The 18,359-nt window shown below is 42.3% G+C and overlaps 1 protein-coding gene across 1 annotated transcript in view; it reads right to left on the bottom strand.

The window, feature by feature from the left end:
• The window catches only part of GRAP2 (GRB2 related adaptor protein 2), a 152,868-nt gene that overhangs the window by 24,968 nt on the left and 109,541 nt on the right, over nucleotides 1-18,359 (bottom strand). Inside the window, exon 3 of the mRNA XM_075286885.1 lies at nucleotides 12,396-12,487. Coding sequence (XP_075142986.1) covers nucleotides 12,396-12,487 — 92 coding nt within the window. The remainder of the gene's footprint in view (nucleotides 1-12,395; nucleotides 12,488-18,359) is intronic.

Here is an 18,359-nt window from a genome sequence, read left to right as displayed (position 1 = left end):
GCCGCTAAACAGCCCAGTTTCGACCAATTCATGGTGGAGGGAGCCTCTAAAAACCCCAGTTTGGACCAATTCATGGTGGAGGGAGCCTCTAAAAAACCCAGTTTGGACCAATTCATGGTGGAGGGAGCCTCTAACCAGCCCAGTTTGGACCAATTAATGGTGGAGGGAGCCTCTAAACAGCCAAGTTTGGACCAATTCATGGTGGAGGGAGCCTCTAAAAACCCCAGTTTGGACCAATTCATGGTGGAGGGAGCCTCTAACCAGCCCAGTTTGGGCAAATTCATGGTGGAGGGAGCCTCTAACCAGCCCAGTTTGGACCAATTAATGGTGGAGGGAGCCGCTAAACAGCCCAGTTTGGACCAATTCATGGTGGAGGGAGCCTCTAAAAACCCCAGTTTGGACCAATTCATGGTGGAGGGAGCCTCTAAAAAACCCAGTTTGGACCAATTCATGGTGGAGGGAGCCTCTAACCAGCCCAGTTTGGACCAATTAATGGTGGAGGGAGCCTCTAAACAGCCAAGTTTGGACCAATTAATGGTGGAGGGAGCCGCTAAACAGCCCAGTTTGGACCAATTCATGGTGGAGGGAGCCTCTAAAAACCCCAGTTTGGACCAATTCATGGTGGAGGGAGCCTCTAACCAGCAGAGTTGGTGGAAATCAGGGTGGAGGGAGCCTCTAACCAGCAGAGTTGGGGGAAATCAGGGTGGAGGGAGCCTAGTATTAGCAGAATTGTGCAACGCTTATGGTGGATGAGTATGAGGATGCGGAGGAATTGGAGAGGTTGAGTACAGACATGGAGTTTCATGTTGGGGTGCTTTACACAGGTGGGCACAAAAATGACGGCTCTACCCAGTGGTGGTTCATTTTTATCAAAGTGAGCCGGTCGGCACTCTCAGCTGACAGACGGGTGCGCTTGTCAGTGATGATGCCACCGGCTGCACTGAACACCCTCTCAGATAGGACGCTGGCGGCAGGACAGGACAGCACCTCCAAGGCATATAGGGCAAGTTCAAGCCACAGGTCCAACTTCGACACCCAATACGTGTAGGGCGCAGAGGGGTCGGAGAGGACAGGGCTGTGGTCGGAAAGGTATTCCCGCAACATGCGCCTATACTTCTCACACCTGGTGACACTAGGACCCTCCGTGGCGGCACTTTGGCGAGGGGGTGCCATCAAGGTGTCCCAGACCTTAGACAGTGTGCCCCTCGTTTGTGTGGACCGGTGAGAACTTGGTTGCCTACTGGAGGAACTGCCCTCCCTGCCGCCAACGTCACATGCTGGAAACATCTCCATCATATTCTGCACCAATTGCCTGTGGCAAGCATTGATGCGATTGGCCCTCCCCTCTACCGGAATAAAAGACGAGATGTTGTTTTTATACCGGGGGTCAAGGATAGCAAAGATCCAGTACTGGTTGTCCTCCATGATTTTGACAATACGCTTGTCGGTTGTAAAGCACCCCAACATGAACTCAGCCATGTCTGCCACAGTGTTAGTTGGCATGACTCCTCTGGCCCCACCGGAAAGTTCAATCTCCATTTCCTCCTCATCCTCCATGTCTACCCATCCGCGCTGCAACAATGGGACGATTCGAAGTTGCCCGGAAGCCTCCTGTATCACCATCACATCATCGGACAACTCTTCTTCCTCCTCCTCCTCCTCCTCCTCCATTAAACGCAGTGAAGCGGACAGATGTGTGGACCTACTCTCCAGCTGTGACGGATCGGATGCTATCCCTAACTCCTCTGTGTGATCTGAGTTATCCCTGATGTCAATCAGGGATTCTCTCAGAACACACAAGAGCGGGATTGTAAGGCTCACCATCGCATCCTCAGAGCTCACCCTCCTTGTGGACTCCTCAAAGACCCGTAGGATGTCACAAAGGTCTCTCATCCATGGCCACTCATGGATGTGAAACTGAGGCAGCTGACTTTGTGGTACCCTAGGGTTTTGTAGCTGGTATTCCATCAAAGGTCTCTGCTGCTCAACCACTCTATTCAACATCTGAAACGTTGAGTTCCAGCGTGTGGGGACGTCGCACAAAAGCCGGTGTTGTGGCACATGCAGGCGTTGCTGGAGAGATTTTAAGCTAGCAGCGGCTACTGTCGACTTGCGAAAGTGGGCGCACATGCGCCGCACTTTCACCAGTAGCTCTGGAACATTGGGGTAGCTCTTTAGGAAACGTTGCACCACTAGGTTGAAGACGTGGGCCAGGCATGGAACATGTTGGAGTCCGGCAAGCTCCAGAGCTGCTACCAGGTTCCGGCCGTTATCACAAACGACCATGCCTGGGCCCAGGTGCAGCGGCTCAAACCATATTGCCGTCTCATCGAGGAGGGCATCCCTCACCTCGGAGGCAGTGTGCTGTCTGTCCCCCAAGCTGATCAGCTTCAGCACAGCCTGCTGACGTCTACCAACGCCAGTGCTGCAACGTTTCCAACTCGTAGCTGGGGTCAATCTAACAGCGGAGGAGGAGGCGGTGGCGGAGGAGGAGGCGGTGGCGGAGGAGGAGGCGGTAGAGGAGGAGGAGGAGGGGGGTGTTCTTCTCGTGTCCCTGCCAGGAATGTTAGGCGGGGAGACGAGGTACACCGGGCCAGTTTGGGAAGCAGTCCCAGCCTCAACTACATTCACCCAGTGTGCCGTCAGTGAAATGTAGCGTCCCTGTCCGCATGCACTTGTCCACGCGTCGGTGGTCAAGTGGACCTTTGTGCAAAGCGCGGAACTAAGGGCCCGCCTGATGTTGAGTGACACGTGCTGGTGCAAGGCGGGGACGGCACACCGGGAGAAGTAGTGACGGCTAGGGACGGCATAGCGAGGTGCCGCAGTTGCCATCAGGTCCAGGAAGGCGGGAGTTTCAACAAGCCGGAACGCCAACATCTCCTGGGCCAGCAGTTTAGCGATGTTGGCATTCAAGGCTTGCGCGTGTGGGTGGTTAGCAGTGTATTTCTGCCGCCGCTCCAATGTCTGAGAGATGGTGGGTTGTTGTAAAGAAACGCCTGATGGTGCCTTTGATGGTGCAGGAGAAGGAGATAAGACAGGACCAGGGGAGGATGAGGTAGAAGTCAACAAAGTGGCGGAGGCAGATGAAGTGGTGTCCTGGCTCGTCCTCTGGAGTGCATCGCCAGCACAGTCAGCAGTGGCAGTGGCAGAGGCAGTGGCAGAGGCAGTGGCAGTGGCGTGAACGGCAGGCGGCCTTTGTCCTGCCGTTGCTGCCTGCCACTGATTCCAGTGCTTGGATTCCAAATGACGGCGCATTGAAGTGGTGGACAGGTTGCTCTTCTCAGAGCCCCTAATCAATTTCGAGAGGCAAATTGTGCAGACAACACTATATCTGTCCTCGGCGCATTCCTTGAAAAAACTCCACACCTTCGAGAAACGTGCCCTCGAGGTGGGAGTTTTTCGGGGCTGGGTACGAACTGGAACATCTTGGGAGATTCCGGGTGTGGCCTGGCTTCGCCTAAGCTGCTGACCTCTGCCTCTGCCTCTAGCTACCCTTTTTGGTGCTGCACCTGCCTCAACATCCACACTACTTTCCCCGCTTGACATCCCCCCTGTCCAGGTCGGGTCAGTGTCCTCATCATCCACCACTTCCTCTTCCAACTCCTGTCTCATCTCCTCCTCCCGCACAATGCGCCGGTCAACTGGATGCCCTGACGGCAACTGCGTCACATCATCGTCGATGAGGGTGGGTTGCTGGTCATCCACCACCAAATCGAACGGAGATGGAGGAGACTCTAGTGTTTGAGCATCTGGACACAGATACTCCTCTGTTAGGTTCGTGGAATCGTGACGTGGAGAGGCAGGTTGAGGGACAATGAAAGGAGCGGAGAACAGCTCTGGGGAGCAGGGACAGTTTGGGTTATTGTTCTGTAAAGCTTCGGAATTTTGGGAGGAAGGAAGACAAGACTGTTGGGTAATAGGAGGAGAGGAGGCAGAGTCTGACTGGCTGCTGGACAATGTGCTGTAAGCGTTCTCTGACAGCCATTGCAAGACCTGTTCCTGGTTCTCGGGCCTACTAAGGTTTGTACCCTGCAGTTTAGTTAATGTGGCAAGCAACCCTGGCACTGTGGAGTGGCGCAATGCTTGCTGCCCCACAGGAGTAGGCACGGGACGCCCTGTGGCTTCACTGCTACCTTGCTCCCCAGAACCATTCCCCCGACCTCGCCCACGGCCTCGTCCACGTCCCTTTCCGGGAGCCTTGCGCATTTTGAATTCCTAGTTAGAAATTGGCACTGTATACCAGTAGTAAAAATTGTGGGTGCACGTAACCCCAATATATTCTTTGAATTCCCAGTCAGACACTGGCACTATATGGCAGTAGCAAGAAATGAGGGTATTTGTATTCCCAATATATTCTTTGAATTCCCAGTCAGACAATGGCACTGTATACCAGTAGTAAAAATTGTGGGTGCACGTAACCACAATATATTCTTTGAATTACCAGTCAGAAACTGGCACTATATGGCAGTAGCAAGAAATGAGGGTATTTGTATTCCCAATATATTCTTTGAATTCCCAGTCAGACATTGGCACTGTATACCAGTAGTAAAAATTGTGGGTGCACGTAACCCCAATATATTCTTTGAATTCCCAGTCAGACACTGGCACTATATGGCAGTAGCAAGAAATGAGGGTATTTGTATTCCCAATATATTCTTTGAATTCCCAGTCAGACAATGGCACTGTATACCAGTAGTAAAAATTGTGGGTGCACGTAACCACAATATATTCTTTGAATTACCAGTCAGAAACTGGCACTATATGGCAGTAGCAAGAAATGAGGGTATTTGTATTCCCAATATATTCTTTGAATTCCCAGTCAGACAATGGCACTGTATACCAGTAGTAAAAATTGTGGGTGCACGTAACCCCAATATATTCTTTGAATTCCCAGTCAGACACTGGCACTATATGGCAGTAGCAAGAAATGAGGGTATTTGTATTCCCAATATATTCTTTGAATTCCCAGTCAGACAATGGCACTGTATACCAGTAGTAAAAATTGTGGGTGCACGTAACCACAATATATTCTTTGAATTACCAGTCAGAAACTGGCACTATATGGCAGTAGCAAGAAATGAGGGTATTTGTATTCCCAATATATTCTTTGAATTCCCAGTCAGACAATGGCACTGTATACCAGTAGTAAAAATTGTGGGTGCACGTAACCACAATATATTCTTTGAATTACCAGTCAGAAACTGGCACTATATGGCAGTAGCAAGAAATGAGGGTATTTGTATTCCCAATATATTCTTTGAATTCCCAGTCAGACAATGGCACTGTATTCCAGTAGTAAAAATTGTGGGTGCACGTAACCACAATATATTCTTTGAATTACCAGTCAGAAACTGGCACTATATGGCAGTAGCAAGAAATGAGGGTATTTGTATTCCCAATATATTCTTTGAATTCCCAGTCAGACAATGGCACTGTATACCAGTAGTAAAAATTGTGGGTGCACGTAACCACAATATATTCTTTGAATTACCAGTCAGAAACTGGCACTATATGGCAGTAGCAAGAAATGAGGGTATTTATAACCCCAATATATTCTTTGAATTCCCAGTCAGACAATGGCACTGTATACCAGTAGTAAAAATTGTGGGTGCACGTAACCCCAATATATTCTTTGAATTCCCAGTCAGACACTGGCACTATATGGCAGTAGCAAGAAATGAGGGTATTTGTATTCCCAATATATTCTTTGAATTCCCAGTCAGACAATGGCACTGTATACCAGTAGTAAAAATTGTGGGTGCACGTAACCACAATATATTCTTTGAATTACCAGTCAGAAACTGGCACTATATGGCAGTAGCAAGAAATGAGGGTATTTGTATTCCCAATATATTCTTTGAATTCCCAGTCAGACAATGGCACTGTATACCAGTAGTAAAAATTGTGGGTGCACGTAACCACAATATATTCTTTGAATTACCAGTCAGAAACTGGCACTATATGGCAGTAGCAAGAAATGAGGGTATTTGTATTCCCAATATATTCTTTGAATTCCCAGTCAGACAATGGCACTGTATACCAGTAGTAAAAATTGTGGGTGCACGTAACCCCAATATATTCTTTGAATTCCCAGTCAGACACTGGCACTATATGGCAGTAGCAAGAAATGAGGGTATTTGTATTCCCAATATATTCTTTGAATTCCCAGTCAGACAATGGCACTGTATACCAGTAGTAAAAATTGTGGGTGCACGTAACCCCAATATATTCTTTGAATTCCCAGTCAGACACTGGCACTATATGGCAGTAGCAAGAAATGAGGGTATTTGTATTCCCAATATATTCTTTGAATTCCCAGTCAGACAATGGCACTGTATACCAGTAGTAAAAATTGTGGGTGCACGTAACCACAATATATTCTTTGAATTACCAGTCAGAAACTGGCACTATATGGCAGTAGCAAGAAATGAGGGTATTTGTATTCCCAATATATTCTTTGAATTCCCAGTCAGACAATGGCACTGTATACCAGTAGTAAAAATTGTGGGTGCACGTAACCACAATATATTCTTTGAATTACCAGTCAGAAACTGGCACTATATGGCAGTAGCAAGAAATGAGGGTATTTGTATTCCCAATATATTCTTTGAATTCCCAGTCAGACAATGGCACTGTATTCCAGTAGTAAAAATTGTGGGTGCACGTAACCACAATATATTCTTTGAATTACCAGTCAGAAACTGGCACTATATGGCAGTAGCAAGAAATGAGGGTATTTGTATTCCCAATATATTCTTTGAATTCCCAGTCAGACAATGGCACTGTATACCAGTAGTAAAAATTGTGGGTGCACGTAACCACAATATATTCTTTGAATTACCAGTCAGAAACTGGCACTATATGGCAGTAGCAAGAAATGAGGGTAATTATAACCCCAATATATTCTTTGAATTCCCAGTCAGACAATGGCACTGTATACCAGTAGTAAAAATTGTGGGTGCACGTAACCCCAATATATTCTTTGAATTCCCAGTCAGACACTGGCACTATATGGCAGTAGCAAGAAATGAGGGTATTTGTATTCCCAATATATTCTTTGAATTCCCAGTCAGACAATGGCACTGTATACCAGTAGTAAAAATTGTGGGTGCACGTAACCACAATATATTCTTTGAATTACCAGTCAGAAACTGGCACTATATGGCAGTAGCAAGAAATGAGGGTATTTGTATTCCCAATATATTCTTTGAATTCCCAGTCAGACAATGGCACTGTATACCAGTAGTAAAAATTGTGGGTGCACGTAACCACAATATATTCTTTGAATTACCAGTCAGAAACTGGCACTATATGGCAGTAGCAAGAAATGAGGGTATTTGTATTCCCAATATATTCTTTGAATTCCCAGTCAGACAATGGCACTGTATTCCAGTAGTAAAAATTGTGGGTGCACGTAACCACAATATATTCTTTGAATTACCAGTCAGAAACTGGCACTATATGGCAGTAGCAAGAAATGAGGGTATTTGTATTCCCAATATATTCTTTGAATTCCCAGTCAGACAATGGCACTGTATACCAGTAGTAAAAATTGTGGGTGCACGTAACCACAATATATTCTTTGAATTACCAGTCAGAAACTGGCACTATATGGCAGTAGCAAGAAATGAGGGTAATTATAACCCCAATATATTCTTTGAATTCCCAGTCAGACAATGGCACTGTATACCAGTAGTAAAAATTGTGGGTGCACGTAACCCCAATATATTCTTTGAATTCCCAGTCAGACACTGGCACTATATGGCAGTAGCAAGAAATGAGGGTATTTGTATTCCCAATATATTCTTTGAATTCCCAGTCAGACAATGGCACTGTATACCAGTAGTAAAAATTGTGGGTGCACGTAACCACAATATATTCTTTGAATTACCAGTCAGAAACTGGCACTATATGGCAGTAGCAAGAAATGAGGGTATTTGTATTCCCAATATATTCTTTGAATTCCCAGTCAGACAATGGCACTGTATACCAGTAGTAAAAATTGTGGGTGCACGTAACCACAATATATTCTTTGAATTACCAGTCAGAAACTGGCACTATATGGCAGTAGCAAGAAATGAGGGTATTTGTATTCCCAATATATTCTTTGAATTCCCAGTCAGACAATGGCACTGTATACCAGTAGTAAAAATTGTGGGTGCACGTAACCCCAATATATTCTTTGAATTCCCAGTCAGACACTGGCACTATATGGCAGTAGCAAGAAATGAGGGTATTTGTATTCCCAATATATTCTTTGAATTCCCAGTCAGACAATGGCACTGTATACCAGTAGTAAAAATTGTGGGTGCACGTAACCACAATATATTCTTTGAATTACCAGTCAGACACTGGCACTATATGGCAGTAGCAAGAAATGAGGGTATTTGTATTCCCAATATATTCTTTGAATTCCCAGTCAGACAATGGCACTGTATACCAGTAGTAAAAATTGTGGGTGCACGTAACCACAATATATTCTTTGAATTACCAGTCAGAAACTGGCACTATATGGCAGTAGCAAGAAATGAGGGTATTTGTATTCCCAATATATTCTTTGAATTCCCAGTCAGACAATGGCACTGTATACCAGTAGTAAAAATTGTGGGTGCACGTAACCCCAATATATTCTTTGAATTCCCAGTCAGACACTGGCACTATATGGCAGTAGCAAGAAATGAGGGTATTTGTATTCCCAATATATTCTTTGAATTCCCAGTCAGACAATGGCACTGTATACCAGTAGTAAAAATTGTGGGTGCACGTAACCACAATATATTCTTTGAATTACCAGTCAGAAACTGGCACTATATGGCAGTAGCAAGAAATGAGGGTATTTATAACCCCAATATATTCTTTGAATTCCCAGTCAGACAATGGCACTGTATACCAGTAGTAAAAATTGTGGGTGTATATAGCCCCAATTCTATTGCTAGGGGACTTGCAGGGTATTTCTGGGGTGAAGGTGGGGGGGCACACCGTTGGAACGGGTATCGGGGTATATATCGGGTATACGGGAATACACTGACAGTGTATTCCATTCAGGATCCTGGGAAAGCTGGGTTGCGGCGATTGAGCCCGTCAGTGCCACGTTACACTGACAAGCTTCTCCCTGGAATTTAGCTCTTATAAGAGCTGTTGGTTGTCTTCTCCTTCCTATCCTAGCCTGTCCCTGCCTACCCAGAATCTAACCCCTAGCTAACTGGACGGAAACCTCCGTCCTCGGTGAATTGCAAGCTCAGAATGACGCGAAGCTGGGCGGCGCTGTTCTTTTAAATTAGAGGTCACATGTTTTCGGCAGCCAATGGGTTTTGCCTACTTTTTTCAACGTCACCAGTGTCGTAGTTCCTGTCCCACCTACCCTGCGCTGTTATTGGAGCAAAAAAGACGCCAGGGAAGGTGGGAGGGGAATCGAGTAATGGCGCACTTTACCACGCGGTGTTCGATTCGATTCGAACATGCCGAACAGCCTAATATCCGATCGAACATGAGTTCGATAGAACACTGTTCGCTCATCTCTAATCCTGAGCTGCCCCACTGACTCATGCTGGCACAGCTGCTACACGCGCAGCCCTTTATTTGCCATACAATGCAGACACCTTGAAGTGTGAATATTGTTAAACCACCGCCTTGTCTCATAGTGAAAGTGGAGTCTTGTAAGGTAGAGAAAAAATGACAGTGTTCAGCCTCTCGGAACTGGGTTTAGCCACTTGTATAATATCTTGTTTACTAATGTTTTATTTGCAGCCTATTAGGATTAACCATTTTAAAAAAGTGAAACATAATGAAATCCTGAAAAACATCCAATATTTTTAGATTGTCTTTTGTTTGTAGCAGTGTGAAATTACCACTTAAATGGGAACATTACCTGCATAATGAAATCACACTAATAACATAGAAGTCAAAACATACTCAGCAACAGAGCAAGCACAGCGGAGGCATTTATCCAGTACTATGCGGCTCGTAAATATGTTCTGCTATGATAAAAAAAACCTGCCACGCGGTGACTCAACTACTTAACATTGGAAGACCCTTGCCAAGCAGGTCTCCTAATATTTCCTGGGTCACCGTAGCAAATTTTATTTGGGATTTAACTAACCAGAATGTAATTCTTTAGTTATTAGAGGAGTTGTCCAGTTTCAGCGGATATAACTTATGTTTGTGTATTGGAAAGATATACAATTTTTCAGTATAGTTTCTGTATCAATTCCTCACGGTTTTCTAGATCTCTGCTTGTTGTTATTCAGTCTGATTACTTTCAGTGGATAAAAATGAGTCCGTGGTCATGTGATCTACAGTCTATGCTCATGTGATCTACAGTCTATGATCATGTGATGCACACAGGTGCACAGCTCGTTACCAGTCAGATGTCTTATTACTGTCCTATGTCTGTAATGAGCTGTGAAGGTTCTTGACTCCTTCTAAGGGTGACAGGTCAGCACTTGCTTAGAATGTGTAATCTAAGGGTGCATTCACATGGAGTAACGTGTCGCGTGACCTGGCACGTATACACCGTGTGAGATTTTGAGCGCCGTATATGCTCCCATTGATTTCAATGGGAGCCTGGATCGTATACGCCGCATGATTTTGCGGCCGCAAAATCACGGCCGCAAAATAACGTGGCGTATACGAGACTAACTCCCATTGAAATCAATGGGAGCATATACGGCGCTCAAAATCTCACACGGCATATACATGCCAGGTCACGCGGAACGTTACTCCGTGTGAATGCACCCTAATACATTTATATTGGTTGTCTCTAATAATAAATGGTCAATCATACACCATGCATAGTCTTTGACCCTGATGGCCACAACCACTTTTCCATATCAACTACTGATGTAAAACAGAATTACCATTGTGGATTCCTGTTCCAAGCTCCAGATAGCGCTCCTCAGGTCAGCAGTTGAAATGTTTTAAATACTAGTTCATAAGTGCAAAGGATTCCTGGGTACTGTACTCTAGCATCTACACTGTCTACCAATAAGTATTTGGACACCCATGCAAATGAAGATATCTGCGGTCAGGATGTACGTCACGCCTTACGCCGTTAAATAGGAAAAAGAATTGGCATTAGTGTATTGGCATTAGTCACATACAAGATGCCACAAAGTGCAGAGTTGTCCGATTTCGAGAAAGGGGTAATTGTGGGGTACCACAGAAATGGTTGATCCTTAAGGGAACTGAATTACCCAAAATTGACAGTGGCCTATGTGAATACGAAGTGGAAGGTGAACGGTGATTGTCAGATGTGCCCCGAGTCAGCAGACCCCCAAAACTGGGAGATAGAGACCGACGAGTGCTGGCCAGAGAAACCGCACCCAACCGATGGCTCACATACACCAGGAGTTTCACCAGGCATCCGGGAGTATTGTGTCCATCAATACCATCCGTAAGGAAGCATCTGCTGGTTCTACCAACTATTGTATAGGAATAAATGTGGTTTTTCTATTCTACCACAGGCGTCCAAATACTTATTGGTAGACAGTGTACTATGCAATTATTTTTATATGAAGGTCATCATGATAACTCCAGTGCACCAACATGTATCAGAATGCAAAAATAGTCAGTGAAGATACAATGGGATTATAACTGCAACTTGAAGACAACATTTTTGTGGAATGTTTTTTACCATCTCTGGTTATATACAGCAATGTTGAAAAATTGTAGGCAGCTATGGAAATATTGTTGCGCACTAAGAATTCTATCAGGAGTGTTAATAGTTTATTATTGATCGTTAACAAAATTAAATGAATAAACAAAGTCTAAATCCCATCAATATTTGGTGTGACCCTTGCCCTTTGCCTTCCATCAATTCTTCTCGGTACATTTGCAGAAAGTTTTTGAAAGAACTCGGGAGGGCGGATCTCTGAGAACCATCTCTGCACATCTAAGCACAGAACTTGTGTGGCTGTAGGCTTGCTCCAATCCGTCTGTCTATTCATCTAATCTCAGACAGACTGGATGACGCCGAGATCAGGGCTCTGTGAGGGCCACATCATCACCTCTAGGACTTCTACTCCCAAGGGTGATCACCCCAAATATAGATGATTTAGATTTTTATTTTGTTCATCATTAACTAATTTAGCTAATTGACAAACATAAACTACAAGTATTTTCATTTTTATAAAAGCATTTTTAGTTTACAGAGATCTCTCCACACCTGCCTAAAACATTTGCACAGTACTGTGGTAGAAGTGAGTCTAGAGAATATAATCAGGAAGGGTAATGTTACATTTCTGCAAATTTGGCATCCTCTCTGAAACAAATGTTTACAGCAGTAAATATTCAGTTATCAGATGATTTTCTCATATTTTACAGCCAAGCTTAACCATTAGTTCACATTATGCAACTATATGCGCACATTTGTGACTTATTGAAACTAGTGTACAAACCTTGGAGTTTTCATGTCCACATAGTTTTTTGGAACATATCCCTCATTGCCCCTTAGTTCTGCCTTAAACCAGTTATCATCTGCACCAAGAATCTGTTGGAAGAAAGAAATAAGATTAGTCAAATTTTCATCCTTACAATCAACCACACCTTAACCCCTATGTGTACCAGGACATACATGTACATCCTGGTGTATGTGACTATAGTATGGCGTTCTCTATGAAGGATATCGGGTACACTAGCCGCCGGGTCTGTTCTGTTTCACACAGCAAGGACCCGGCAGCATTGACCATGATCAGAGTTGACTCTGATCATGGGCATTTAACCACTCTAATGCCATGGTCAAATGTAACCACAGCATCTGAGTGGTTACTTTTGGTAATGGGGCAGCCCCATTGCAGTGTAGTCGTTGAAGCCATCTCATTACCATGGCAAGCAGAAGCCTTCTGAAGGCTCCTAGCCCTGCCATAGTAAAGGAACTACTGAAGTCTGCATTAATATTGGGAGGAGGCAGAGAAACAGCCTGTTAAGAGAGGAAAGAGGCATTAATTTTTTCTAAGATATAGTACTATTACTAGAACTATACATTTGTAAAAAGTTTGTTGAAGCGACACAGCCTATTTCGGCACTCTTAGCAGTAGCCAGTTTGTATTACTTACATGAATATTGGCTGCGACTTTGAAAGGTGTAAAATAATTGCTGTCTGTTTGGGTTTATCTATATAGATTTCATATTATCTTTGGTCACCGCTACATTTCTATGTATGTATCATGTTTGTTATGTAACATCTTTGTTTTGTTAATTGGCTTTTAACTTCTGTGCTGTAAAATGATCCAGGAAATTGATAGTGAGGACTAAAGTTGGACATATTTTGACAAATTTTTGCAATTTTGGATGCAATGACAGTCTAATGTTTATGAGACTTGGCAGATCTTTGACTGAGGGCTGCTGTTGGCTAAAACAAAGATCCTGTCCAATCTCCCTGTCCAATACTTTCGTTACTCATGGAAATAACCGATGCCAGAGATGTCTTGCAGCTTGTCCACTTCATCCAATTAAATAAAATCTAAGCTTAGCTTAAGAAAATAAGAGTAAAAGGTGGACATGGCTAAGATAAAATAAGTAAGCTAATGTATAAATACTGTATATATGTATAAAGATTAAGAAGTTAGTAAATTGACAAGATCCTGGAAGATACTAAAGCATACCACTGGCAAGTTATAATATACAATCATGTGTTTAATATATTATTAGATGCAGGGCCGGATCCAGGTTTGTGTGGACCCTTGGGCAACAGAACCCCAGCGGGCCCCTTTTGGAGTAACTCATGCACGCTGCAGCAAAAAACAATCACAATTAGGTGTTTATTTGCTGAGAGAGACATATGGAATGGCCTGTATTACAGTCCACTCCAGTAGAAATAGATACAATCTGTATGGACATGGGAAAGTAAAGAGGAATTTGAGGTGGACATCTGTCCTGGATTCTTCTTAATTTTCTTCCCCTGGCTCATGGTGCTGAACATCAGTATTCTGACTATCAAGCTGACGCCGGCCCTGCCCAGATCTCATAATAATTAGAAGATTCTGGCATTGATCACATTGGAAATGTATCTTCCTGTATCAGTGGGACTTTTCTGCTTTTTCAGGTTCCAAGATGAGTTTTGCAGTAAGATTGTGTACTATTTTCCAGGAGTACCACATATATCCAAATTGTGTGTATTTTGACCAAATTGTACTATTGAATGCCAAGATAAATAATACATAAAGTGCATACAGATGAATAGTGTGAACATTGCCAGTAGCTACACATTGCCTGTATTATGCAGAGAGTTCCATATAGTTCTTAGATAAATAGAAACTACTATACCAATATAGTGTCATTTATGGCCTAGTAAAGAACATATTGGCCAGGTAGGGTTAAACAGTACCAGCAATGGCCTCTCCTGTATAAATAACAGCTGCACCCAGTGTTGGACTGGTCCACCGGAGGATGCTCCAGTAGACACAGGCTCTAACACAATAACTGTCCAACAGAAGACAATACAATTTATAGAGTTCTATGGTCTAATACTTAGGGGTTGTTAGATCCCCAGGATCCTTTTATTTGGTGGGTTCAAGGAACCTTAGTCCATGACTGGTCGCAACCAAGCTATACCATGCTGGATTCTTAACTCATGCAATAAACCCATACGTTAGAAATAGTAGATACTGAACTGAGTCTCCTTTGTCTGATATGGTATTCTGGGTACCAATTCTAAATATAACTCAGCAGAACACTTGAGACACCAACCAGCCAGCAGATAGTGTCCAGAAAAAGAGATGTGTAGGTTGATCTTGGATACTTAGCAACTGTGGTTGTACATGTCTGCCCTTTTATTAACTAAGCTATTAGGTTAATACAGTATATACATCTGCCTTTTTTTTTGTTCCATTATATGCATATTACTTGTTTTTCTTACTACTGCTTAGCAGATTTCCAGGATTTTTCTCAAGGATCATTTACTCTCGTATATATTATGCCTGGCATATTACCATGATTATCTTCTTTTTTTCCACTGTGCGTGTAGTTTGTTGCCTTCTAGATTTCAGAATAAATTGTGTTTGTGAGGTTCAGCGAAGGTAGATTTTTTATTCAGAATGATGAAAAAGAACAGTCAAACAGGAGTGTTATCATATCATATGGAAAAATGTTCTAAGTTAACGCAGCGTGGTACAGGTGGCAGAGTGATAGGCTCAGCTACCCAGTGACTATCTATCTATCTATCTATCTATCTATCTATCTATCTATCTATCTCCTATCTATCTATCTATCTATCTATCTATCTCCTATCTATCTATCTATCTCCTATCTATCTATCTATCTATCTATCTATCTATCTCCTATCTATCTATCTCCTATCTATCTATCTATCTATCTATCTATCTCCTATCTATCTATCTATCTATCTATCTATCTATCTATCTATCTATCTATCTCCTATCTATCTATCTATCTATCTATCTATCTCCTATCTATCTATCTCCTATCTATCTATCTATCTATCTATCTATCTCCTATCTATCTATCTATCTATCTATCTATCTATCTATCTATCTATCTCCTATCTATCTATCTCCTATCTATCTATCTATCTATCTATCTCCTATCTATCTATCTATCTATCTATCTATCTATCTATCTATCTATCTCCTATCTATCTATCTATCTATCTATCTATCTATCTCCTATCTATCTATCTCCTATCTATCTATCTATCTATCTATCTATCTATCTATCGTGGGAAATTAAGATCCCAAATGAGTTCATTTAAAGTATGTGACATGGGCAGAAAATACTGGAGTGTACTATAGCATTATATATACAATTCATGTAATACCAATTTGCTGTATAGACTACTCAGTACATGTTGTTCTGCCATCTATGAAACTGCGCATTACATTATAATAAGTAATAATATTATATATGCAGCATCCAGGGCTTTTTTCCATCAGTGATAAGGGCAGAGTACACTGCACTGCCAAATAAATAACTAGCGTAATTTTTTCATTATTCTGTGTTTTATTACAATATTCAACACATAGTAACAAAAAGTAGGACCAAATGTCACACAGATGTAGATAGATACCATTAACATGGCAGCGTAATGAAATAGTAATATTACCAAACAGACAAAATAACACTGACAATGGGTTTGTATCCAAAGAAAACATACGTGATCTCAATAACATTATAGCAAAGCTGTTAACTATGTGTCATTGTAATGTTTTGTATATTTCAGATTTCTTTTAAATCTATGGCATGGATAGCAAATATATGCTGCATATAATAAATTATTAATGTGCCTGACTACAAAAAGTGAGTTCTGGCTATCTATTGGTAAGGGCAAAGATCCCTGGGAATAAAACCTTACAATGAATCAGAATTTCTTCCCATGCTCTGAGATGACATAATTTATAAGTTTATAAATGAAAATCCCCCTTAAAGGAACACTAAACCTAGAAATCTTAAAAAGAAAGAAGAGACAATCTTGTTCATACTGTCAGTCTGTTTCAGTCAATTTTAGTAAAATGTTCCTGAATGTAAAATTTCTAAGACTTTCAATATTCCATTATCTACAGTACATAATATTATGAGAAGATTCAGAGATTCTGGGAAAAACCATGTGCATAAGGGCTAGGCTAAGGAGAAGACTGCACGGAGGATCCAGCCCGACCCTCACTCGTGGACTTGGTAAGTATAATTTGTTCGAACGTTGCCTACCCCTGAAACAAGCATTTTCCCCCCATAGACTATAATAGGGTTCGATATTTGATTTGAGTAGTCGAATATTGAGGGGCTACTCGAAACGAATATCGAACCTCGGACATTTACTGTATGCTCATCTCTATCTATGAACACAGTTCTCTGTGTAATCCACAAATGCAAGTTAAATCTGTATCATGCAAAGAAGGAGCCATATATCAACACAATCCAGAAATGTCACCTTCTTCTCTGGGCCAAAGATAATTCAAAATGGACTGACCTGCATGTAGTCCAGACATTTCACTAACAGAAAATATTTGGCACATTATAAACAGAATCCTGCAAAGAAGACCCTACATCAGACAAGACTGGGACGATATTCCTCTCCTAAAACTCCAGCAATTGGTCTCCTAATTTCCCAGCCATTTACAGACTAAGAGGGGACCCTACACAAGGGTAGACTTGGCCCAACTTTTTTTCTGATAAGTTGCTGCCATCAATTTCTAACGAAATGGAAAATTGTCCAATTTTTACCTTGTGACTTTTTCTATGGTGAATAAAATATAGTTATAAGAAATTTCCAAATCATTGTGTTCTTGTTTTCTTTACACTTCACGCAACGTCCCAATTTTTTTTGGAATTGGAGTTGTAAAAGGAAGAGATAAAGAAGAGAACAGCTGAGATTTTTTTCACAAATGTGCATTTTCTATCATTAGCGTTCAATGAAGGATCTTGAAAAACCAAGCGGCCAATATAGAACAACTTGCCCTTTTTTCACTGGAGTCACTGAAACATAGGTGAAGTAAATAATTCTATCTTCATTGTCTATCCTACCGAGGCCCAAGGTCCAGTATGGTTTTGAACATGTGACAATAAAGGCTTTCAGTAGGAATGTAATTGAAGTATGAGTGTTTCATACACAATCATTCATTCTTTGATAGAGATTTTCCCTCTTTCAAAGATTGTGAAAAGAAGTTGAAAGTTCAGACAAAACCTAATGATTCAGAACTGGAAGGAGAAGGGCAGGTCAGGTGGACCAAGCTCCTGTCATCTGCAGCTTCTAAACCAAGGGTCGTATCAAACTGATTATATGGATTCTGATCTATTTCTGGCAGAGTGAGATGTGATAACCTTTTCCTTGACAAACAGATCTCCATTACTTTTATTATTGCAATTGTATACTGGAGGAGACCTGCTCGCATTGTCAAGACATCTTGTAGACCTTCCGAAGGAGTGAGATTAACACATACGTAGCTTTGAATAAAATACTTTGTGAATAGTGTGTGGGTTTTAGAACAGACCACAGGGTCATTTACTGAATAAAACAGGGTGAAAAATAACAAGAGTGTTTATGTGTAGTCTATTGGATCAGCATACAGGTCCCTGTTCCCTGGTCCAAGATAACTGAATGGCAGAATACAAAAAAAAAACCTATTAAGTTACCTTCCCAAAGCACAGAATAACAGCAAGGCCAGTTTATCTGTATCCTCTATGGATTACACAAAGGTTTCTGTCTCTATGTTAATTGACTGAAGCTTTCAGAGCGTGGATGGAGAGGTGAGAAGCTGGCAATTTCATTTTATCCCTGCAGCTATACATTGCTTTGCTCTCCTGGGAAGAAAAAGGCGCAAGGAGGGTATAACCTGAAATTGTATTTATTTAAAACATTTTAGCGAGAGAGAACAATCTTGAACTTGCCTCTGTCTAGGGAAATTAAAGCA

The sequence above is a fragment of the Leptodactylus fuscus genome, chromosome 9 (genome assembly GCF_031893055.1).
Source record: "Leptodactylus fuscus isolate aLepFus1 chromosome 9, aLepFus1.hap2, whole genome shotgun sequence".
Taxonomy (NCBI): Eukaryota; Metazoa; Chordata; class Amphibia; order Anura; family Leptodactylidae; genus Leptodactylus; species Leptodactylus fuscus.
This window is presented reverse-complemented; position numbering and strand designations above follow the sequence as displayed.